Source organism: Pomacea canaliculata, linkage group LG4 (genome assembly GCF_003073045.1).
Source record: "Pomacea canaliculata isolate SZHN2017 linkage group LG4, ASM307304v1, whole genome shotgun sequence".
Taxonomy (NCBI): Eukaryota; Metazoa; Mollusca; class Gastropoda; order Architaenioglossa; family Ampullariidae; genus Pomacea; species Pomacea canaliculata.
The window spans coordinates 4,165,257-4,189,853 of NC_037593.1; the positions used below are offsets into that span (position 1 = coordinate 4,165,257).

Here is a 24,597-nt window from a genome sequence, read left to right on the forward strand (position 1 = left end):
TTATGTTAATTATTTTTGCCTAAAAAATTTAAAATATAAAAAAATGCATAAAATGTTAATTCAAACACATTAAAACAAAATAAAATACAGTATGTACAAGTATTTCATCAGTGGATAAATACTGTACTGTACACAATGGAAACTCAGTACTGTCTGCCATTACCACTTTCACAAGTTTTCCAACGTGAGATTAATAATAAGAGAGCAGGAAAGATTTATAGGAGAGTGGGAAGGGTTTCTAAAGCCTTAAAAATATATATATATCTAGAAAAATAATAAAATAAATTTAACTCCACTACTTCATGGGAGTCTGATGGACAAAGAATTTCTGGGTCCCAACCCAAGAGCAAAAGGGGTCAACATACTGTTCTCCTTGAATAATAAAAGTAGCCAATTATTTTTTAGGGGTTGGGGAGGGAAGTCTTGTTCATTTTGTTTTAATTATTTAAAATACTTTAACATATTTTACTATCACTTTCTCTCATTTTTTCCACACTATCTTTAAAAAAAAAGTTCAAACTTTTTACCTTTTCTGTCAGCACTGTAGATATTATGAACTTTTCTAAGCTTCTCCAGTTTCTCCAAAATTGGAGCTGTCCTCTGTATCAAAAACTCTGCAAGGGAGGAAATAAAAAATTATTATGTATCAAGAATAACACATTCAGTTTCGTTACAGACAGTTCACTCCTGAAAGCTTCTTCAGTCATCCAACATGAACCCACACACTCCTGCACGTTCTTCCAACCCAGTCATGCCTAGGTACATTAGCATTTTCTCTTTCTCTCCCTTACCTGCTGTGCATTTAACATCACTGTGTGCTGGATTCTCACTCTGATCCATGGCATCTGTTATGATAGCTCTGCCTTCTGCTACAACACTACCTGTAAAAACAAAATTTTCAGCTTCAGCAATGTTGGCTCTCCTACTTCCTTTTCCCACAGCTACTCTGAGGTAGAAAGTTAGACGTGTTATTTAACCACCTTCCCCACCCCTACTAAGCTTTTCTCCCCCCCCCCTTTTTTTTGTTAGTACGCCTTTCTTCCAGTATTGAATAAGCTTTTAAAATGTATCACGCATTCTACATCTGATGATGTCACACTGTGTTTGAACCCTCACTTTGATCTTGACATCTCACTCTGACCTCTGATCACTCAGAATCAACAGTACATCTCTGTTGACAGTTGAAGCCTGTTTCACCATTTGTTACGATCTTCAATATTTCAAGCTTGTTTATCAGTGCAAAACTGTCAGGTCGTTTTCTACTCCCCCATAGTTTGTTATATAAATCAGGTATTAGAACTGTCCCATTTTCATTTATGCACTCTAAATCTCATGAAAGAATAAATCAAAATAGAAGAAAACAGTAATGTACGCTTTCACCACTACCTAAAGTCTGTTTTACAACTCCTCAAAACACACATCTGACACTGACCGATGAGAGATTTATGCAGGTCATCAATTTGGTTGCTTAAATGTTTCTCCGATTCCTCCTTGTCTACAGACAGCTTTGCCAGCTGCTCTGTCAGGCTGTCTAGCTGACTGGCAAGGTCATTCTCAATACTCTGTTTCTCCACGAGTGTCCTGTCTAGCTGCTCTCGAACTTCAGCCAACTCTTTCCTGAGGCTTTCCTCCAGATTCTGCTTGTCCCTCTGAGTTTTTTCAAGCTGTAATCCAAATCAATAAATAAAGGGTAAAAGTAAAACCTTTTAGAAACTGGGAAGCGAGACGTTAGAAACCACTCAGGGGCACCAATCTCTCCCTCACTACCTTACTTTTCCAAACCTTTGTGGAATCAAGCCCCCATTTCACAGCTGAGACACCTGATAAGTCCACTAGTCACAAAGGTATCTAACACATACCTGTGTTCGGATTCAGTGCTCTGGCTATCTACTTCTCTAAATAACTTAGGGATAGGAAACCTTTCTTCTGTCTAGGGCCATTTGGATATTTATAACATTATTTAGAGGCCATACAAAATTATCAATTAAAATTATTCTGCTATATTTAGTCATGCCATAGTTTCACCACTGTGTTAAGACTTTTGCACAATATACACTCCCAGCTTGTTTTACAAAACTGTTCTCCGAGTCACTACAACATAGGCAAACAGATCACAGGCAGCCAGTCAGCCAATGAGAAGCATACATGGCCGTCCTGTTATGTACTCGTATGTATCCTGGCTATCCTGTAATGGACATTCCTCCCTTGTCCCTCAAACTTTAAGCTGTTATTATTATTCACTTAATTTAAGTCGCTACAAAAGAACATGCTAGATTTACTGAATTTCAAGTCCCGCCTGCAGTTGCCTTGGCAGGGCCAGACCAAATGATTTTGTGGGCTTCATATAGCATGTGGGTCAGACATTCCCCACCCCTAAAATGAACTAATAGAAAGAAAAAGAAGAGGCCCGAGGAAGGTCATGACCGCTAAACAGCACATTCTGCATCATAACTATAATACAATCAACGGTTTTGCTGTCAAGTTGCATAGTTCTTAACACAAAGCAGCAAGTACACACGAATGCAAATATAAAAGATCTGTTAGGTGGTAGAGAGGTTTACACAACAAAGAAACAAGTACCTGGGATTTCAAATGTGATAGTTATGTCCAGTGGCTGGACAGTTAACGCAAAACAAAAGGACTGAAAACTTAATACTTCCTGCCAAGTAACAAAATGGTTAACACAAGGTAACAGTTATCTGGGACTATAAGCACAATATTTCTGCTAAACAGAAAAGTGGTTAATATGCAACAACAGATACCTGGGCCTGCAAACATGATATTTCTGCTGCACGTTCAGCTTCTGCTTCTCCAGCCTCTCTCTGTGTGTTTTCAAGGCTTGATTTTAAGTCCCCTGCTTCTGTACGTATCTGATCCAGCTGCTTCTCTAAGTCTGCCTGGATATCACGCAGTGTCTGAATCTGGTTTTCCAAGTCCTAATTTTGAAAAAACATTTTTTTTTTGGTTACATTGTGATCTTATACTTCTTATACTATTTCTCAAATTGAAACAATTTTTTACCTTTATCTACAATACAGATTTAGACTTCTTTCTTAATTCCTTCCCTTCTAAAATTAGAAACTCATCAGACACAAGGCAACAACCCTGCAAAATATGGAATGATTCCTAGCTTTAAAAAACAACCTATGACAAGGAGAGAAAAAGATCAGCTGCTGCAACAATTTTTTTTTGACAACTTCATTACTTACTTTCCCAACTCCACACCTCTTTAAAAACCATCACAATGTATGCCACAAGGTAAGCATCCATTTTTGTGCATATCTTAACAGAACCTTAAAATTATCCAGCATCCAAAATTGTTTTTCAACTGTCAAAATGTGTACATCAACGATAACTTTCATGAACAGTTCTTCAGAACAATGAAACAAACTTCCAACTCCACAACTGCAAGTTACTTGCTGCTTGGGTGATTTCAGTTCTAGTTCTCTTATGTCCATGCCTATCAGTCTTTGGCTCTCCCTTACCTTACTCCTCTGCCATCCTGTGAAAAAGTCCTCCATCTGTGAAGCCTGCCACACCACAACGTAACATCATTTGTACAGATCTGCATCTCCAACCTAAAATATCTAAACAGCAGCTGCATGGGAGATGTCACATGCACATCAAACGCAGAAACAATCTCCAACTGTACAAGGCTGTTGGCTGGCAAACTGTTCAAGCAGTCAATGCCAACGAACTCACCCTAAGGTGTTAAGCCATGCAGAAAGACAATGCCACTGAACGCACCTCAAGATTCTGGGTCATGCAGGAAACAGCACAGCGAGTGATGGCATTTGTCTTATGGGTAGTATAGTGGTAAATGATCGCAATAGACTGTGAAATGTTCTCTGCAGTTCAAATTCAAATGAATTATTGTGAGATGACCTCATTTCACTGCATTAAATTTCAATTCGATGCATATTTTCTATATGTAGCTTGTACTTCCATAGTACATAGTCTATTCTGATCTTGTTTGTATATAAAAATGAAACTTAAAAAAAAAAAACCCTGTCAGATCACAAATTTTATCTGTGCTGCTTTGGTGGTTGTTGGCAACAGCTGTTTTAAACATGCATCAGAGAGCTCATGCAAATGCCTAATCCAGATGCTGGAGCTTTACAAAGCCAATTATACCTAATCACCTGGGGGATTAATTTCTTTCAAAGCATGACATCCAATTCTTCAAGCTTCTAATCCCAGGGAAATCATTTTTGAGGGATGGCTGCAGGTTAAAGCTAACCTCAATGCAATAGACTAAGACTTTAAACATGGATGCCTGAAGAATGGAAAATGCCCAGTCTGAAATAAATTCTGAAACACTAGAGGCTTGGCACACAAGGGCCAGTGAGGCCTATGAATGTATTGTTCAAACATCAACACTGCGATCAGAAAATCACACGTCCACAACAGGTGAGAGCTTTTCACAGGTCTAGTAACTGAGTGGTCTTTTTATCAGAGTGATGCCAAACAACTGTAATGTCGTATGAAAAAAGGCAAAAGAGACAACAAACCTGTGCAAAAGACAAATTAAATGCAGCACAGGAAATCCAATCTAGGCAAATCTTCCCACCTCTAGAAAGTCTTCTTGCCAAAAAAGCTGCTTCAAAAATGAAAACAAATGCAGAAAAAGACTTTACTTAATCTTTTTCTCTCCCAAAGCTGGGAATTTGGGGCTCCTTGTCGCTCCAACTGATTTCTTCACGAGACTAACATTGACATCAGCAGGGAAGGGAACTTATCATGAATAATAACTGAGAAAATGGGGGTGGGGTGTGAGGGCAACCTTCATTTCTTAACAAAACGTTTTTAACACAATCTGTACATAACCAATGTACTGCGGTACAAGGGAGCTTTTTCTCGTTCAGCCATGGTGACAGACTTTTCCTCGTTTCTTAAAACACATTAATAGACAAAATACATAATGCACCATATGTACTATGCTAGAAGACTTAGCTCCTCTGGACAACTGAACTGTGACTGGGATTTCCTTCTCTGCTATATCTGCTATACCTGCTTCTGCTCTTCTAGCTGTGATTTGGAACTGGAAACCTGTGCTAGCTGCACAGAAATATCATCTGCTGACTTCTGAAGATTCTCCTGCATCACACGTTGGTTCTCCTCTGCTCTCCTTCGCTCACTCTCCACTTCCTGGGAGACATTGCATGTTCACAGGTGTTGGGGAAGGGGGGAGAACAACATGCAAAAAAAAAGAAAAAAAGACATGCAGAAACATGCTATGTTAATCTCCCCACATATAAACGTACTGTGCAAACATATCTTACGAAAAAGAAATTATGATAATACCAATACAAACATTGTAATTTATCTGCCAGCTTTATAAGATTTGCTTTAAATGTATTTTCAATTTTTTTTTAAAGTCAGCTGGTGGTCTTTGCAACTGACAAGATTCTTTTCTTTTTGAACTTTCTACCCCCTTCTGACAAATGTTCTCTCTCCTGTTTGCAGTTATTTTATATTGTGTATTCATTAAATTAAAAAAAAAACACATAAAAAACGACTTGTTAATCTTGAAGATTTTCGTTAAAAGCATTTTTATCTGTGGGAATGGCATGCCCATACATTTAAAATCTTTAATCAACCAGCTTCCACAGCACACACATTTATACAAAAAACCCCAGTGTCAAATCTTTGCTTAAAATGTCACTCTTGCGAGTAAAATGGCCACAGGAAGGATTAAATATCAAGTCTTCGTCAGTTTTTCAATTTCCATCATGCTACTCAAGTCTACTATCATGATGTGGGCCATAGAAATTGCTCAACTCCTACTACCCTTTACCTTGACTATGATTTTATGCTTTAAGTAATGTGTAAACAAATGATAGGTTAATATATTTTTTACTAGTCATCTTGAATGTAACATAGTCTCTCCCTACTCTTGTCCACCTCTGTTGAGAGCTCTCAAGAAGAAAACTAACCTTGATGACTTGATTTTTTTCTTCGACAATCTTTTTCTCCGTTGCGAGTTGTTTACTGACTTCTGCATGCTAAACAGGTAGGGTGAAAAAAATTTAAAAAAGCTTTATTCCAGCCTTTCTATCAAATGACAGAAAGGACCATAATCCTGCTAAATGAAATCAACTTAAACTTTTTAATGAAAAATTAAAGAATAAACATTTTTAAGCACTTAATTCTCCAGATAAAAATGCCTATTTTACACTATCAGTTACAGTTTTAAACATTTTATTAGGTTTATCTTAATCTTAATAATTTATTTTAAAAAAGACCAGAGTAAATGATAACGATTTGCAATAATGTGTAAATCAGTGTCACGACAAAAGTCAATAACAGAAAATGCATTAAAAAGTTTGCTTTGAATTTTATGGATCATTGTACATGTAACCAAGAAGTATAAAAACAAAATACTGCCCTACATGTTGTGACTTATTTTCCTAGAAAAGTTTTAGTATTTAGCATTTTCTACCAGTCACGGCAGCAAAGATTCTGACTACTTACATTTCGAAGTAGCTGTACATGTTCTTCACGTAGTTTGCCATAAATATCCTTCATTTTCTGAAATTTTTCTTGATTGGCCTTTGCATTTTCTGAGAAAAAATTGAGTACTGAAGATTAAAGAGATCATTAACTGGAAACTACACAATCTTTCACTTAAGCCTGAAACAAAAATTAAGCATAACGGTAATGATCATACCAACATGACCTTTCTAATTACTATATGGAGAACATGCCTAAAATATCTGGGCTTATCTTCTGCTGGTGTGCTGTTTGTATGCAAAGTTAATAATAATAAACATTTTTCATCATTAAGTTTATTTATAACTGAAAACTTACTTTCTGCTTCAGGTAATTTGCTTGCTGCTTCAGATTCTGCTCTGGCAATCTCTAAATCTCTCTTCAGCATTTCATTTTCCTAAATCAAAGAACACATACTTAAATTTTTTTTATGGTATAAAAGAACATTCCTGCTGTTTAATATTATGGTGTGTGTAGGAGAAAATGAGAATATGTTTACCTGTATGTAGGGGTAGTGTTTCTGCCTGTTGGTAATGGTGTGTGCATACTCAGTAATTTCAGATGTAAATATAAAAATACTGATGAAATAGAATATCTTTCCAGATTTTACAATCACTGCCAGAAAGTTCAAGTACAAGCATGAATCATTGTGATGTCCATACACCAGGATAAAAGTATCTTTCCTTCTTACCTTGAGAGATTTGTCAGCTGATAAACGAAGTTCTGATAGAATCTTTTTCAACTTGTTTATTTCACCATTTAAAGCATCTATTTGTCTCTGATCCTGTAAATGAATTTTTATTAAATCAGACAAAAGTGATATTTACAGCAATCAGTACATTCAAATATACAATGCCAGTGTTATTCTTTTATCATGGCTTTTAGTCACTATTAATAATTATTATGTATTGCTTAACCTTTTCCTTATGTTTCACTTCAGAAGAAACAAATGTCTTGAAAGCACAACAACTATTGGCGCACTGTAATATGAACTGGGTTTTTCACAAATACTGTGTAGTGTACAAAAATAAGTGAAGTGATTAGGCAAGAGACTGTTGGCTCCTTCAAGGACTGTTTCACTGTAAATTTTTTTCCTTTGACGAGCTAAACTAAGCATGCAATCAGGTAATTTTTGTAACATCTGAAAGTAGGTATGATGCAGTCGAGCTAGATCTAGCTATGGTTGAGACAGGTGTTGGTTACTCATTTTGACACAGATTTACATGACAACCAAAAATGGACTTTATGTAACAAAAAGTTTAAGTATTTATATTTAAGTTAAAGTATTTAATTATTTAGCACTTTACATATGCGTATATGAAATACATGATTATTAGTTTTTGACTTGTAACCCAATTTTATAACAGTAGTTCTTTGTTCTATTCAGTTACTATCTTTCATTTATGTTTGCTACAAGAAAATAAAAATGCATTTCTTACAATTAACATCATTTAAATGTTTAAGTGGTTTGGCAATATATGGCTTGTCTTTACTGTACACTTTATAAAGCGAAGGAGTTAACATTTCACTACTTTAGGCTAAGATCACAAAACTTAAGATCTTAAGCATTGAGTTTTCACATTATTTAAACATAACTGATTTCAGCCTTAGAAATAAAGACAGCTTATCAAACATGAATGTAAACATAAAGATGCAGACTCACCTCCATTTTAACTCTTTCTAATTCAAACTTCAGCTCCTGAATTTCTTGCTGTAGCCTTTCTATTAACAAATCCCTAGTTTTTAAAGACAATTCAAACAAAATATTAATGACAGTTTAATCATAAGAAAAGGACATGTCCCCATGTACACATACTAGGAAATGCTATGCAGCAAGACAGCTGTTAAATTTCTATGCAATTTGCTTCTACAGCAAAGAACGCCTTCAAGGCTACAGTGTCTTGCCCTCAACAGATCCTTTGCAATGCTATCTTAGGTATGCCCCCATGTCAAATGACATGTCCAAACCATCTTAACTTAAACCGGTTTATAACCCTGAGGAGAGGCACCTGGGGACCCACCAGACTGCGAACCAGGTTGCACATGGTCATCCGTCTTTTCCTAGCTACAAAGCATTCTCTTGTAGCACTTCATCTCAAACGCTGCTATCTTCTGCTCCTGGTTGAATAGCAACGTCCAAGATTCATAGCCATACAGCATGGCTGGGACAATGAGAGATTTATAGATCCTGAATTTGAAAGCAGCCGAGATATTTTTGTGGTTCCAAATTCTGTTTAGTCTTGTCATTGCCGCAGTCGTGGCTATCATCCGGCAACGAACATCTTGCACAAATATTTTTGAAAAAATTATCTTTAAAATAGAGTGTCGATGATGGTTGTCTTTATTGTAGGTTAACCAGTGTAAATGCTGGAACACACTGTACTTCATTCCATTACTAAATGTTTAGTCACGTCACTTTGTTCCTATTGAATGAGTTAATGAGCTTTCAAAAAATACAAGAAACGTCACAAATATATACATACACACATACATATATATTCATACATTATCAGATTATATATAATTATACACACACATGCACTATATATACACACACACACACTTTACATGCACTTATCCGTAACTGGACATTTATTTTTACATGACTAAGATCCTTTCAGTAGAATTGTCTGCATTATGGTCATTGTGAAACTACAGACAACAGGAATCAGCCTAAGGCTAAACAAATTGTGGGTGATCAGGACCAGCTTCCCAAAAGGAAGTTTAACAATGATCAACTCACCTCTCATCAGGCCGTCCATTAAAGTTAAAACTACCCATAGCGCTGCTGTCACCGAAAGCTTCTTCAAACTGTGATTCCTGGAGCATAAAATAAGGGCATGGTTCATGTAACCTTTATGCAAAATTGTCTTGAAAAAAGAATGCCTACTGCTTCTTTCTTATCTAGATTTTCTCTCTTTTCATATTAAGACATATTCATATTTCATATTAAGACCTGTATCAGAAAACTTAACAATCATGGGAAAACTTCAGGAAACCTATCTTATATGCTTAGTTTAGTATCCACGATCCAGACGTTTTGCACTCTGTCACTCACATCGGGTAACGATGTGTTTATGAGGTTATCTACAGAGTCATTGTCGGCATCCATCTCGGGCTCAGGATCTGGAACCACAGCGACTGGTTTTACATGCTTGCTGAAGTCTGATGCTACCAAGAAGTTGGGAGGTTCCTGAGGTAAAAACAAACACTATAGTCAGCATTTTATTCTTCTAAAGTTTTCCTATGCTTTAAAAAAGGGTATTTTCAGCTTGGTCTTTACTTTATATATCTTATCAATATACTCTCCATTAAAGAAACTGAACCATATTATGAATTACAAAAAAGCACATTTGTAAAGCCTTGAAGATGATACCTACATCTGGTAAGGACGGCACCTGAACAAGGTGTTTAAAGTACTGCAAATTGCCACACTTGTGATAGAACTCCTTCAGCCTGCAAGACAGTGCAACAAGAAACAAATAACCAAGAATGGTAACATGAAAGAGTACACTCCCAACTTTCTTCCAAAAAATAAAATAAAAAAAAAGAGAGAATCTGATCACTAAAACAACTTCATCTGACAAGACCTAAATGCAGTACATCCAACTGTCAACTGAGGTTATTAAAAAAGAATTTATATTGTGAATACCTTCTGTAGCACTGCAGAAAGCGTTCTCTATGTCCAGAGAGTGTGTCTGGGGGAAGACCTGCCACATCAACATTTAGACTAGCATTGGGTATTTTACACAGAACAGTAAGAAACTTTTTCCCAACTGCCAGCATGATCAGCATATAAATATCATATCCATACATAACTGCAACAGACCTTCAATATTTCATGACACAGACTTCGACATTCTTGAAGGATCATAACAGGGAACAAGTACAAAAAGAAAAAAGAAAACGAAGAAAAAAATAAGAGAATGCATGTACATTGCGCTGATGTTAGTCCATATGTACATGCTGAAAAGCCGCCTGCAAATCTTGTGTACTGCAAAGGCAAACAAGCACTCTGTGAATTATCTTCTTTTTGCATCTTAACCTTTTCTGTCCTGGCTTTCGTTCTCTATGTGCCTAAACAAATCATCTAGCCGCTTGGTACTCAAGCAAGCAAGTAAAGCCGATGACTACAGCACCAAAATAAAAGCAACGCAATGTTCAGTTTTAGTAAGAGGAGAAAAAAAAAAGACTGATGGGCCTATGACGGATTTCTTGGGTCATCAGCATGTTATTCATAAGGGGTTTTTCTTTAAAGAATATATGCAGCTATCATACAGGGCTGACAGGTAAAAAGCAAAGAAATAAAACATTGATCAATAAAAACTGGTTAACAAATCAAATACTCCAGAGTGTATAGGTAAAGTGCTCAAGTGTGATTACTTCTAAGATGTGTTAAATCAAATAGTTTGGCAACAGGACAATTAAAAATGTTTCCCGTACTTCTAAAACTTCCCCTTGATGGTACCATCTGTAAGTAAAACTCGGCATCATTATTTGACAATTATTCTGCATGGCTCTAACAGTAAAACTTCCACGATCCTATTTAGGAATAATGCGTTTTTCCAAAATGGATGCAGTGAAGATGAAAAAAAAAAAAAAAAAAAAAAGGAAAGTAAAATGTGTACGTTCCATATACACTTCTTTTTAATTCATGTTCAATAGAAATTAATATCTGCTGTAGAGACTATCCCTCAGAATAACGTAATCTAAGGGGAAGGGGACTGAAAAAGCAAATCTGATTCTTTCTTTTTCAGTAATTCTGCTCTCATGCATTTTATCTTGTATTTCAGTCAAACGTTTAAAGTAACATCTCGTCAAAGATAGCATGTACACATCTCTATTAATTTCTTTCTTTTATCTTTTTTAATTAAGAGTAGTAATATATCAAATGAAGCAAAGAAACAAAACAGATGTCAAAAACTACGGAGTTAAATGATCGTGTCTGTGATTTTGGTAGCATTTTAAAACACTACTGTTGAGTTATCCCATGATTCTATTAAAAAGCTGAGATTCTAGACATCTAGCAATCACACAACAAAAAGCTCCTGCAATATCTGGAGTTGCCCAAACATAAAAAAAGAAATAAAATGTCTCTCTGATATTCAACCATCACCACAAAACTACGGGCCACCAAAAACCTGACCAATTTTACATGATTGCAAAACTTTAATCCCAAGCAGTAGAATCCAAAGAGAGACAATTTAAAAGAGAGGCTTCTTAGCAAACTGTTAGTACTTACCGGGACCATTGACTAGAGAGGGTGAGAAGAAGAAACAAAACTGTCTGATGACACTAATCATGACAGATAACTTTTATTACAGTGCTCTCAGTCTCATGTGTATTATTTTTACTGCATCAAATGTCTAATGTCATTTTTGTTTTTAACAAATGGTTGTTGAAGTATGCAAGAATGGTATATTTGATCAGAATCTGCGACAAAGATTATTTTTATACGTGAATATGCCCACATTACATGATATGCCCAGTTATTAACAGACCTAGGTAACTAAAAAAAATAATAAAAACAACTATGGCCAAAATAAAAAATGAGTGTGGTGGCACAGCAATTACACGGTTAGCTCCAAACAGTCAACAAGGCACAATTGTAGAAAACATTTTTACATACAACAAGACGTAAGCAGGCATTTCTAAATAACTCACTAGAGTGCAGGCTGAAGAGAGATCGAACCAAATAGTCGTAAAGTTGGCACGAGTCTAAAATACACAAAATGAGTGGTGCCAGTCGACACTGCCCTGCATTAGTCATGGAGTTTGCTCGAGACATGTCCAGCGATCCAAACACTGCAGAAATGCAATAGTATTTCAGCATTCACCCACAATAAAACTGAAAATGTTCTGACAAATCACCGCTGTTCTGGTACTTTTTAATTCTGTATTATTTTAAACAGTGGTAAGCTGAGAACTAAATAACTGATATCCAGTATCTCTGACAAAGTTCGTTCATGTAGATGAAAACAATCTTAGAGAAATGAGACTTTCACATGCAGAAATCATGTAGGTACAAGTGTAAAATAAGATTTGACTAAAAACATTATATATACCTGATTGCTGGAGGTTAAGAATCTCTTCCATATAATCAAGCATATCTATAGAGAATTCAAAACTGAAACAGACACACAAAATAACAACTTATATACCTACACACTATTAATAAGAAAGATGTCTTTAACTCTCAATGCACTCAACCACATAGTTAATCAAAATTCAGCTTCACGATAGCTCAGAAAGAAACCTGGTAGTGTAAAGAATTAATCTAAGTGACCTTCATAGATCTTTTTAATCAACCAAAAAAACTAAACTGTCACATCTTTTTCAGCAAAATTTAGGAGACTTCTATAGCCTTGTGGTTACCATTCTAGACTTCAGAAGGTTGCCTGTTCAAGGCTTGTCCTGGATGATAGATGGAAAAAGCCTAACTAGCAGCACTGTCTGTCTGGTTTATCAGAGAAGGCAAAAGGTGGTGCAAAAAGAGGGTTGGGCTCTTCCATCTACATGCTATGCCTTAGACACAGTGAGCCACTCTCAGATTTTTACTCTTACAGTCACAATGTTCTGAGCCCATTACTTCTGGTTTTACTAATGAATGATGGATAAAATAATTTTTATTACTGTATTTTTTAGCACCAAAACCTACTTCAAAGTTAACTCTATATTGCTGAACTTTCAAGATGCAATCTTATCTATCATCAAGGTAAGTTGAATATTAAAATACAAAAATAAGAACAAAAAAGAGGACATACTAGTTGTCTACATTGTTCCCGCATATCTTGTAATATTGTTCATCAGTCATCATAAGATTGCCTGGTATCCGTGGAAACTGGAATGAAAAATAATTTGGTACTGACTTGTAAAGAGGGGCATGAGAACCTTACATTGAGACATCTATCGCGGACGAACCTGCCTTCCCACTTTCATTTACAAAACCACCATGCAGAATGTTCAACATATTGAAATTTACATCACACAAACTTCCATATAAAACAGCACATTAAGCTATCATACTACACTGGAATCTAAGCTTATGTTATGATATGTAAATGTGCAAATCTGTAATGTTGGATAATCTTACTTCCAGAAAGGTAATTTCTACCAGCTTTCCACTGATACAATCAGCATAAGAATATTACCACTAAGTCTTCATCCCACTATTTTTTCCTACTCTTTATGTAACTTACCTTTCTGTGGAAGTTTAGTTTCTGGATGAGAAGAGTGCAGTACAAGGCAATCAGTTTTCCATAACCTTCTTTTAAGTGACCCTGAAATCATAGGGGATCCCATCACAGAAGATCATGATGATGAGTAAAAGATAAAGAAGGCAAAACAAAAAAATAAATAAACCATGGTAAACATTTTCTAAAAATCTATATAGCAGCACAACTGATAGCTATCTGATTTTAATTTAACATAAGAATGAGAAAAATGAAAACTGAAATTAAAGGAAAGTAAAGAAGACCAATGATCAAGAAATAAAGTTTTTCCCAGTCTCGTTAGGAGAAAATCCTTTTATTAATTTTGTGAACAAGATTGCTTAAAAATTTCCCACAACTGCCACAAAATCCTTTCAATCTGCAAAAAGTAATCCCCTTTTTTTATGTGCAAAATGAGCCATGTGAAAAAACAATGATCAAGGGTTATCTATAAATAGATTGTTTGCAGTGCGCAGCAGCTGGTAAGCCTCAATAATGCAGCACACACAACTTTTCACTTATAAACTCCACCACTATTTCTCTACCCCTCCCAGCAAAAAAATAAATAAACAAAAATAAAGGCATGTGAGAAACATGCTTCAAGACCCAACCTCGTAAATGAGAAAATATTTTAAGACACGAGGGAAGGAATGATATTGGAATTACAACATAGGCTTGCACAGAGAGATTATTGGCAGTTGCCCATAAGAGATTAGTGTTTGACTAGTGTTCAAATGGGTCAACCTAATGCCAACAGGAACAGCTGACATACAAATAAGGCAAACTGAACAGAAAATATTATCTTAAAATCTGTACCAGTGTGTAGTTTTACAAGCCTTTGGAGAATCTTTTGAACAATCTTTCTAGTGTATTATTTTGGCACTGCTAAAGCCACAAAATCTCCAAAAGCATGACAAGTCATGCAAGAAGTGCTGCAACATTATCCTTAGATTTAGCTCTCTACAACAGATGTCTCCTTGTACTACAGACCATACAACTTAATAAGTCAGCTCCACTTATTGAACTCTCTGGACTACTGACATGGACACAAGAAGCAATGACGTGAAGTCATGGATGCTCCAAAACAGACTGCAGCTGAACACCGACAAGACTGAAAAGCTACTTACTTGTCCAAAGAAGTTTCTGAGTCATCCTTTTCTACCTCGGTCTCTGTCTATAAACGGTTCATCTATTCCTTTATCCACTTCTGTCTGCAGATTGGGTGTCAGTCTCAATCAGAGTTTGACTTTTCATCAGCATATTTCTCATGTCTGCAGAAATGCTTACCTTAAACTTTGTAGGATCAGTACCATTTGTCATTATCTTATGCAACTGAAACTCTAATCTGTGCCTTTGTGCTATTGAGAATGGACTATTGTAATTATCTTTTAGCTGGAATTCCCAAGTATCAAGACGTCAAAGGCAGGTTCCAGAATAACGCTGCTTGGCTCATCTGTAGACCATCTAGATGTGAGCATATATCGCTTATTATACTCTCTCTTCACTGGCTGCCAGTCGTATACTGTATAGTCTATAAACTTTTCACTTTGACTTACTCCACCGTTTCTGGCACTGATCCTCGGTACCTCTCTGAACTCAATCTCATCTATACACCCGCTCGACTTCTTTCCTCATCTTCTGACACCAAGCTTCTGAAAGTCCCACTAAGACAAAGATATATGGACAGAGGTCTTTCTCCTACCAAGCCCCGTCAACTTGAAATGGATTACCAATCAGCCTTCGACACTCTTTTACCACCTTCAAGTCTAAACTTAAGACACATCTTTTCAGAACGCAGACTTTATTGTGACCCTGTCAAACAAATGAATGAATGCTTTATTGAGCAAACCCTTACTGCGACCCTGTCCTGACCAGAAGTGTGTTTAATGTGTGTCAGCAATTTACTTGAGTATGAGTGTATGTTGTAGAAATGAACATGTCTGTCATATGCAAATATGGTGAGTAGTTGATGAGTTAGTCTATGTATGATTTATGTACAGCACTCTGAGCAAATTTTTGGAAAGCGCTACACAAATCCTCGGATTATTATAATAATGGAAATGAAGTAGAGCAGCAGAATAATGAACAAGTACAATGCAAAAGCAACTATACTGATCAAGAAACACAGATAACCTATCAGAACAGGCAAATCAGTGACCTACAGACTGAAAGGGTCATTATTTTCTGTCTGCAGAGAGAATTGGAGCTGCGAATGCAATCACCCGAAGAAGTGTTTCAATAATGGTTCACTTCAAATAAAGGCCTACTCCTAAAATATGGCCAGGCAATCAAGCACTGCCCAGCTCACACATTTCAGAAGCAAAGATGGTATTCACAACTGGAATGCAAGGAAAATATACTACTCACCCATAACTTTCCCAAGTCTCGGAGCTGGCTGCAGTATTTATAAGAGTCGGGAACAACCTGAAAAATTTCAGGAAAAAAATAATAAAAACAAACAAATCACTTTTTGAAAAAAATATTCTAGTGGTTTTCTTTCCATTTCTGTGACTGTTTTTGAACAGCTTATTATCTACAGAAATACATGCAGGACTACGAAAAAATGTTACACTTACATTTGGATGACCATCTCTCATTAGTTTATGTATAACTTGTAGAAACTTCCAGCACACAATTGGGTTGGCTTGTACTGGCATTTTGGATGCAATGTTCCAGAACATTGCTCCTCCGTTGTCTTGGAATGTGCCAAGAATGGCATCTACACAACTGTTAGGGTTTTTTTTTTCTCTACAGGTGGTTCATAATGATAACAAAACAATACAGAGACACCAACTCAAAATAATAAAGACACCAAATCTGACAACCCTTTAAACAAAAATAGGTACAATTCATCCAGCACTTGCTTCTGCACTTATAAATATCCATAATGTATGGTGTCATAGCACACCCCAAAACCTAGTCACTCATATGAGGTGTCCCTTTGCCTAACAGGCTTGAGGGGAAGACCAGCTTTCTGCATTTTTCCTTTCTGCTTGGATTTGTTGTGCTTTTAGCGCCTATACCAACCTGTACTTTTGGTAGAACATCATCAGCATTATTCTAGACTGTGTCCTTGCCTGTCCTTTTGCTTTTCCTCTCCTGATATCAAGTCTCTCATCCCCGTTGGTCTTCTCTGGCTACCACCATCACAGTTTGTTTTCACAAGTCATCCCTGCGATAGACTTTCTTCCAGTGCCAAACAGTCACATACTTTAGCATTTTACTGCAATTTCTGCTTTATGACATCTGGACATTTTCCTGAGGATCTACATTTCTGATAACTGATCTATTCTTGTCTAGTCCAATGACTTTCTGATCTGTAGATCTGTCTTATCAACAGCTTGGTCTACGAATGTCATCTGGTAGAAGAATGACTTGGCATTTACATTAACTTCTCAGAGAGAGCCACAGGAATTTCGTCTGCGTTGTGTTTTTGTGTTGGTAACGTGTGGAGAACCTGGCTCTGGCTGGAATACTGCACTATAGAAGCTTATATTATCATTACACCTGTTGACATATCTGCGTTTGTATTGGGGGGGGGGGGTTGTGTAGTTCAAGAAATTAGATTGGATTGGGATGGGGAGGGGTGCCTTTTTTTTTGGGGGGGGGGGGTAGAAAAAAATACAAAAATAAAAAATTCCCTATCGGTCTACAAATTTTAAACTCGTGTCTATGAAATGCTACAATTAACGTCTTGCAAAAGTATCAGAATGAGAAAATACTGTTTTCACAGGGAGTGGAAGATGGGCCAGAGAGGAAAGAATATATTGACAAGGGAATTTAGACAGGCGCAAAAAGAGGATCCTCCATCAACAAGAAGCCAACAGTAAACACAGCAGACATGCCACCAGCAAATGAGTAAACATCTCCTCCATTTGCTCTACTGACTCTCTTGTTTCCATGCCACATTTTCAACATTTTTGTGGGATGTAACTTTCCCCCTTGGGTGACAGCCTCCAACATTCCCCTTGTGACTGCCCATTCTATTGCTGCACTATAGAGACTCTCAACTATTTTGCTCTCACAGACCACCTCAGCCAAATAAGATGATGCAAAATCTTCAAGTCTATGGGAGCTGAAGTAAATAAGTTAAAAAAAAAAAACTTCCACGTTTTCAATGCTGAAATAAAATTCCCTGCCATAGACACCTGCTACATTTTTCAAAAAGATATATCACCTGTTAACCACTGCCACAGCCCCCTCAACCTCAGCTTCATGTAAGGGGTAATGTTAAAAAGTCTAAACTAGAATGACAAGTATCTATGTAGCGAGCACATAATCCAGCAATTATTTCCTGACATGGCCAATGTTCAGTAAGACTGTTTATGTCTAAACGCAATGTGAATGAATTTTGATATGCGTAGAATTTTATTACAGAGGCAAGGTACATAGCAACATTTTGGTCAATGATGAATCACAAACATGAATGTGTCACAGAAGATTATAATGGAACTAAAAATATTCCTATCACCTAGTGACATAGTCATCATAATGTTATTTCTCAAAACACTTGATTGTAGTAGTAATTATTTCAGCCATGTGTGCCAAAAGGGATGGCGAAAGCTATGGCTGAGGCTAGCCCAGGTGTTTTCATAAACAAAACCCATCCTTCAGCTTCCAGGGATAGACACATGTATCTATTTCACAGTCATGAATGTCTTCCACTGCTGGACACCTCAGCCATGCCATTTCACCAACAAGGAATGCACATTCACGCAAAATGACATGCCCCACAATCCTGTTTCATAGCACTTGGAGTAACTAGAGAAAACAACTGCATGTCACCAGGAGTGGACTCAGTTATGTATCTTTCCCTCTAAATGAATGAGAAGGAGAAAGTATCACTGGTAAATAAGGCTGTTCTGAAAACTAAAGGATCTCTATTTTACTACAGATCTCATCAAAAAGAATGAAAATGGTGAAATGTTCAATTTTTATCACTATTACATGAAGAGAAATAGTGAAAATTTAAAAACCACTAACAAATGCCGTCTTTATTATTAACTTAACCATTTGAATGTTGTTTCCCCTTGCTAAAACTAGTTTGAGAGCTCTACTTCCCCTATACTACTTCATTTTGCTTACTACTACTACAAGTAGAACTAGTCATTTCCCTCGACTGTCTGATAATACTGTCCACAGTTCAGTGATAGAGATCTGCACCAATAACAGGAAAGACAACTGTACATTTAGTTCTGAGTCATAGCTATTACAAGCATCCTGTTCTGCTGCAGAAGATCCTTGGCTAAAGTTGTCATAGTCTAAGTTATGAACAGAACTGACTGTATCATGTATATCAAAGACAGAAAACTTACACACCAGCACTTCACTTCCTCCTACCCCATACCAAAAAAAACTTCCATTACAGGTCATTCTGTAATGAGCTGAATGCAACCGATGCCAAAAGAACTTTGCACTGCAACAGATGCCAGGAAAAGGAAATACTTGGCTATTTTCATAACAAAAATTTCTTGGCACAGAAAGCTAAATATCAAAAACTGTAAACTCTAATAATTGAGTGATTATATAAACGAGTGATTTATCTGTATCTCTCGTGCTCTTTTTTCCAATGCTTACAATTATGTTAATATATCTCATAAGCACTTCTTTACTTTTAAAATTAATTTTAACTCTTTAAAAAGCTGGCATTACATGAATTCTTGATTTCTCTTTCTACAATGTGCAATCTGTGAATTTTTCAACAAAAAATCTGTTCCCATTTCAGCTATGACAAAACAATAGGTTTTGTAATCCTCTATTTACTTCAGATGGAAGAAGGAAATTCTATTAAGGAACAAATCATAAACTCTTGCTGACATCTGACACAGACTTCAGGAGATGCCAGATTGACCAGCTTGCAGGGGTTAATCTTACTTTTTCCAAAAAACCTATTTTATCATTACACATGAAGATGCTGCTCTATGGTAGAAGTCTGACAGCCTGCAATTTATCTCTATAAATCTTTCATCACCTACAGCAGGAATCATGCCAGGAACCAAATCTAGAGGAAGTGCACAGGGCTAAAAAAAAAAAAATCTAAGAAGGTTGATAGTGCAGAGGACCCCAGTGAGCTAAGGCAGTTAAGAGCATAGGTACCTAGGGCCATTAATGGATATCTCAACCTGCTGTTTGCCAAGCTTTCATAAGCTTCATCAGTTACAGGAGATAAATTATGTGGCTTCAAAATAAAAACAGAATATTTTTGGAAACAGCAACTGGCAGAAAAAGCATTAGTCGGTATTTGCATACAGTATTCCACAAACTTAATTCACTGGCCATTAATAACAGCCACAAGGACCTTATTTCCTGCCAAATTTTAGTCATAAATCATGAATGAACTAAATACAGAGTTACTGCTAGCCTTAAAACACCATTTGAGCTCTTCAGAAAGAATAAAATATTTAAAGTTACATTCTATTTGATCCTGTGCTAGAGGCAAGGCTGCTTAGTGAGGAAAGTTTTACAAATGTTGAATAGAAAGCCAAGAAATTCATAGTCATAAACACAGAGCTGAAATGCTGATTCATCATGACTTAACTAACCAGCTTGGGTCTGGACAAGGCAATAAAATTCACAAATGCTGAAGGATGATGTTATTATAAGTCAGCAACAGCTCTATCAAAGTACAGACTACAAAATGCAAGACAATGTCAATTCAAAGCAGCAACAATTGTCCAAATACAATACTGTAGATAAAGCAAGACCTACTTTAACCTACATCTATATTAAGGATACTGCGGACATGTTTCTCTTTCACAGGTGTCTCGTGATTGTTGATGGCTTTGTTGATGGCAACTGCCTGTCAAAAGAGAACAAACAGTACATGCAAAGAATGAAAACTATACAGAGCAACATGATCACTCAGAACTCGCAAGCTTTAATGAATGTAAAAGTGAAATATGAACATGAAATAGAATTATATACAGGGATTCTATAATTACAGACCCAAGTAACAGATGATTTAGTCACTGATGACAATAACTGCTTGCATGCTTTATATATATATATCAGGGCTTCTGCTTACGCAAAAAAATTGCGTACAGTACGCATTAAAAGTTCGGAGGACCCCTTCAATTTTCGTCAATGGGGTTCCATTCAAATTTGGGCGAAGAACAGGGACCCCTTAAAAAGGGGTCCCTTTGTGGCATTATACCCATACCTCAATTCTACCTAAGAATTTTAAAGAGCTTCTATTTTTAAAATAAACACTATGTTACTAAACATCTAGCAGAGGACGTATTCTGCACTGTATATAAAATTTAATTTACTCTTTGACAAACACTCAGACCGTCTTATAGAGTGGTAACAAAGCCTTAAGAAATTCAAGTGTCTGACTATGCTCTACCCTAACCCTAACCCTAACCCTGACTGTTAAAAATATGGAGTACTGTCAAGCCAAATATAATGCACAGGCCGACCAGACTGAAGCAATATACTTTTCATTCTACACTGTTGCAATAGAAGTAGTCATAATAATAATAATCACCATCTTCATCATCACCTTTCCCCACCACCAAGGTGGGTTCAAAGCACTTTACAATAACACCACCACATATACATAATAACAACTTGCTGAAATGCTTTCTGGGGGGTTCACAGTGAGCTAGAGGTATGCAAGACATTGTAATTTTACATTCTCTGGTCACAGAACACAGCACACTGCCTGTTTCTCATTCTAATAAATACTTGAATGACTGTAGGCCTACAAAGAACAGTGCCATAAAAAAGAACCTACACAGAGTAAAGTACTGTTCTTCTCTAATTCCTGTTAGCATATTAAATAGTTTAATATTTTTCATATATGTTAACTTTTAAGCACACGAGAGAAAAATTACCATGTGGTGGTGGTGTTTGTATAAAGTATATAATCTGGTTGTGTATTTTGCCATGAAATGCTGACCATAAAATTGTTATATTACATCTAACCCTAAAAGTCAATTCAAAACACAATTTCGACAAATGTTCAAGCTTTTCACCACCCTGCTTTGACTGTGAGAAACATGCATAATAACAACTTGCTGCAAGGTTTTCTGGACTGGTTCACAGAGAGCTAGAGTTATGCAAGACATTGTAATTTTACATTCTCTGGTCACAGAACACAGCACACTACCTGTTTCTCTTTCTAATAAGTGCTTAGTGTGACTGTAGGCTTACAAAGAACAGGGCCATAAAAAAACCAACGCAGAGTCTAAAAATATCGTTCTGCTCTAATTCCTGCTAGCACCTTAAATATTTTTAATACTTTAACTTTTAAGCAAGTGAGAGAAAAAGTACCAAGTAATGAAAATAATAATGATAACAGAAACAATACCCTGTCTTTTCTTAAAACCTGTTTGAAACTGCAGACACTGCATAGCAAACTAATGACTGTTTTATGTTTTCATCAGTTACCATGTGGTGATATTTGTATAAACTATTTAATCTGGTTGTGTATGCTGCCATGAAATGCTGCCCATAAAATTGTTATCTTACATCAAACCCTAAAACTTAATTCAAAACACAATTTCAACAAATGTGCAAGCTTTTCACCACCCTGCTTTGACTCTGAGATCTTGCTCCTATACTTTAATGCCATATTGTTATGTCTTTGTATATTTATTATTATATTTTTATCTATGGATATACAAGGTATTTATTTTAAGTTTATCAATGTGTATGTAGCCTTGTGGATTTTGTATAGTGCATTGAGACTATTTTAATGTGAGAAAATGTGCTTTAAAAATATTTTTATTATTACAGCATGCAGACACACATGTGATGAATTAACACAATAACATTTCTAATTACTATTTTGAGCAGGCTACTGGTGAAACCTCTGGTCCATTCAGTTACTCGGTACAGTTTGCCACTGCCAATGAATAGTAAACATGCAACTGACTGTAGTGTTAATTTACTGTTGCAAAAGTATGCAAGTGTGACAGATTGGGTTTGAGATGCAAATATTTTATGTTCTTTTATAGCCTGTGATGATGTTTTATGTAAAGTGATGCTCTAATGTTATAATCGGTGGGCACAATAATTTCCTGAAAACGATTAATAAAGATCTTTATGTTGTATTGCCTAGTCTCCACTCCTGTATGAAAAGCCTTCTGTTTTGTATACAATGAATTTTCGTACAAAACTTGAGTTTAAATTCTGTTACACCTACATTATCGTATTTTACTGTATTTGCGTATATTCACAAATAACGTTCATTAGTTTACTAGCCGAAACAGAATGTCAACGAACGCGCTTACAATAATCACATAACCGTACATTCGATGACTGCCTCACAGCGTCCTGTATCCTGAAAGATTGCTAAAAAGTAGTAGACATGACATTCCACGTCCTTGTAACCATTTATAACATAAACTTTCGGTCTGCCGACATGCCTGACTCACGATCACACGCAAAGAACATTAGAGGCTTGTCAAAACTGTTAGGCATGCACTCTTCCACAAACGTAACCCACCTGTCGTTTCTCAAAATTTTCTCTTTCTACATCCAGAGGCTTCCTTTCTGGCTGGCGACTCGTGGCAAATGAATGGAGGACATCTTCAGTTTAACATTCGCTTTTCATCTGCTTGGATTAGTGCAGTATCGACATATTAGTCCCGAGAAATCAATAAACTCACCGAACGACTTCGCTTGGCCACCACCGCCCGCACTGCCCCTGGCAAGCAGCGCAGATGCAAGGGAAATAACTGTTGATCACAGTGTTGTTGACGTAAGGGGCATGCGGCTGTCGTCTGCTTTAGCCGATGTTTTCTAGTTAAACTTGCGCATAGTGAAAATATTGACGCATTCATACATCCACGAATGTTTATTATCGGTAAAAAATGCTAGAATAAACGAAAGTTTGTTTTAAATACTTTTCCATTTCGATTGCACACTCACCGACTCGGTTATCAATGAGGAGCAGTCAACGTACGTTTTTCACTAACCGCAAACAGAAAAAGCTAACGATAATAATAACGGAGATCACACGCTTAAAATTTCTAGCAGACAGCGCCTTAAGCAAACTGAACACGGTGACGATGTAGTCATTTTAATGATGGGAAGAGAGCATGTAAATGATATATAATAATAATAAAGGCAAAATCTGTAGAGCGCAATTACTCGCACTCCTAACGAAACATCGACAGCACCAAGAGACCGGAAAACAGAAAGAAAATGTGAACTATAAATTAAAGAATAAACAATAGTACTAACAAAGAATAAAATCAAATACAGAAGACGCAAAGAGGAACCAATTAAATAACAAGAACAAGAACTGAAGGTATTGCAAAAGGAAGGGTGTGAAAAGCATGAGCTGAGTAGCATTGTGTGCGAGGTTGTTAGGAGTAATGTTTACGGAAGAGTAGTTTTCATCGCACATTTAAAGGATTCAATAGTGGGTATGTGTCGGATATGGAAAGGGAGTGAGTTCCATTGTTTCGCTGCACAATAACTAAAAATCCTGTGTCCATATGTTGAAAGATCGAGTAAGAAGACGATCATCAGACGAGGACCGGATCGAGTTGTCAATATAGCTGGGATGACAATTGACAATGACAATTCTTTATTTACGAGAGGTAAAATAAGCAAGAAAATGCTTTTTTCCGTTTAGCCCTCTCCCTTTACAGGGAAGGAAATTAACTACATAAATGAAGTAATTAAGAATTATAGAAAAAATTGTAGCAAACATAAAGAAAGGTGAATATGTACAAAAGTGATGGTTAAGAAAAAATTCATATATTTACAAGGTTTCCTGGAGTTGGGAGGAATCTCTAGAGGCCTCATCTATATGTCTTGAAAGTATCTAGGTAGATGGCGTTGAAAGCAGTTCAGGGAGTTCAATTGCTCCATTGGGATGTAAGGGAAGAGCAGTTCAGAGAAATAATCAGGGCAGGTGCCAGCAAAGAAATAAAAACAG

General features: G+C 36.5%; 1 protein-coding gene across 14 annotated transcripts in view; it reads right to left on the reverse strand.

The window, feature by feature from the left end:
- LOC112561192 (huntingtin-interacting protein 1-like) overlaps nucleotides 1-23,365 on the reverse strand; it is a 36,060-nt gene extending 12,695 nt beyond the window's left edge. For 11 of the 14 annotated variants that reach the window (XM_025233522.1, XM_025233521.1, XM_025233512.1 and 8 more), the window contains exons 1-24: nucleotides 23,155-23,365; nucleotides 20,439-20,502; nucleotides 16,280-16,422; nucleotides 16,071-16,127; nucleotides 13,692-13,772; nucleotides 13,257-13,333; nucleotides 12,558-12,619; nucleotides 12,157-12,297; nucleotides 11,735-11,746; nucleotides 10,145-10,202; nucleotides 9,873-9,948; nucleotides 9,551-9,685; nucleotides 9,236-9,312; nucleotides 8,156-8,228; nucleotides 7,184-7,276; nucleotides 6,811-6,889; nucleotides 6,475-6,563; nucleotides 5,937-6,005; nucleotides 5,011-5,148; nucleotides 3,486-3,530; nucleotides 2,763-2,936; nucleotides 1,433-1,664; nucleotides 792-881; nucleotides 528-614 (exon numbers count right to left, since the gene is read on the reverse strand). In XM_025233522.1, coding sequence (XP_025089307.1) covers nucleotides 528-614; nucleotides 792-881; nucleotides 1,433-1,664; nucleotides 2,763-2,936; nucleotides 3,486-3,530; nucleotides 5,011-5,148; nucleotides 5,937-6,005; nucleotides 6,475-6,563; nucleotides 6,811-6,889; nucleotides 7,184-7,276; nucleotides 8,156-8,228; nucleotides 9,236-9,312; nucleotides 9,551-9,685; nucleotides 9,873-9,948; nucleotides 10,145-10,202; nucleotides 11,735-11,746; nucleotides 12,157-12,297; nucleotides 12,558-12,619; nucleotides 13,257-13,333; nucleotides 13,692-13,772; nucleotides 16,071-16,127; nucleotides 16,280-16,384 — 2,050 coding nt within the window. In that variant the 5' untranslated portion in view covers nucleotides 16,385-16,422; nucleotides 20,439-20,502; nucleotides 23,155-23,365. The remainder of the gene's footprint in view (nucleotides 1-527; nucleotides 615-791; nucleotides 882-1,432; nucleotides 1,665-2,762; nucleotides 2,937-3,485; nucleotides 3,531-5,010; nucleotides 5,149-5,936; nucleotides 6,006-6,474; nucleotides 6,564-6,810; nucleotides 6,890-7,183; nucleotides 7,277-8,155; nucleotides 8,229-9,235; nucleotides 9,313-9,550; nucleotides 9,686-9,872; nucleotides 9,949-10,144; nucleotides 10,203-11,734; nucleotides 11,747-12,156; nucleotides 12,298-12,557; nucleotides 12,620-13,256; nucleotides 13,334-13,691; nucleotides 13,773-16,070; nucleotides 16,128-16,279; nucleotides 16,423-20,438; nucleotides 20,503-23,154) is intronic. The other 3 variants (XM_025233511.1, XM_025233523.1, XM_025233520.1) reach the window with 3 other exon arrangements.
- Nucleotides 23,366-24,597: the final 1,232 nt, after the last annotated feature.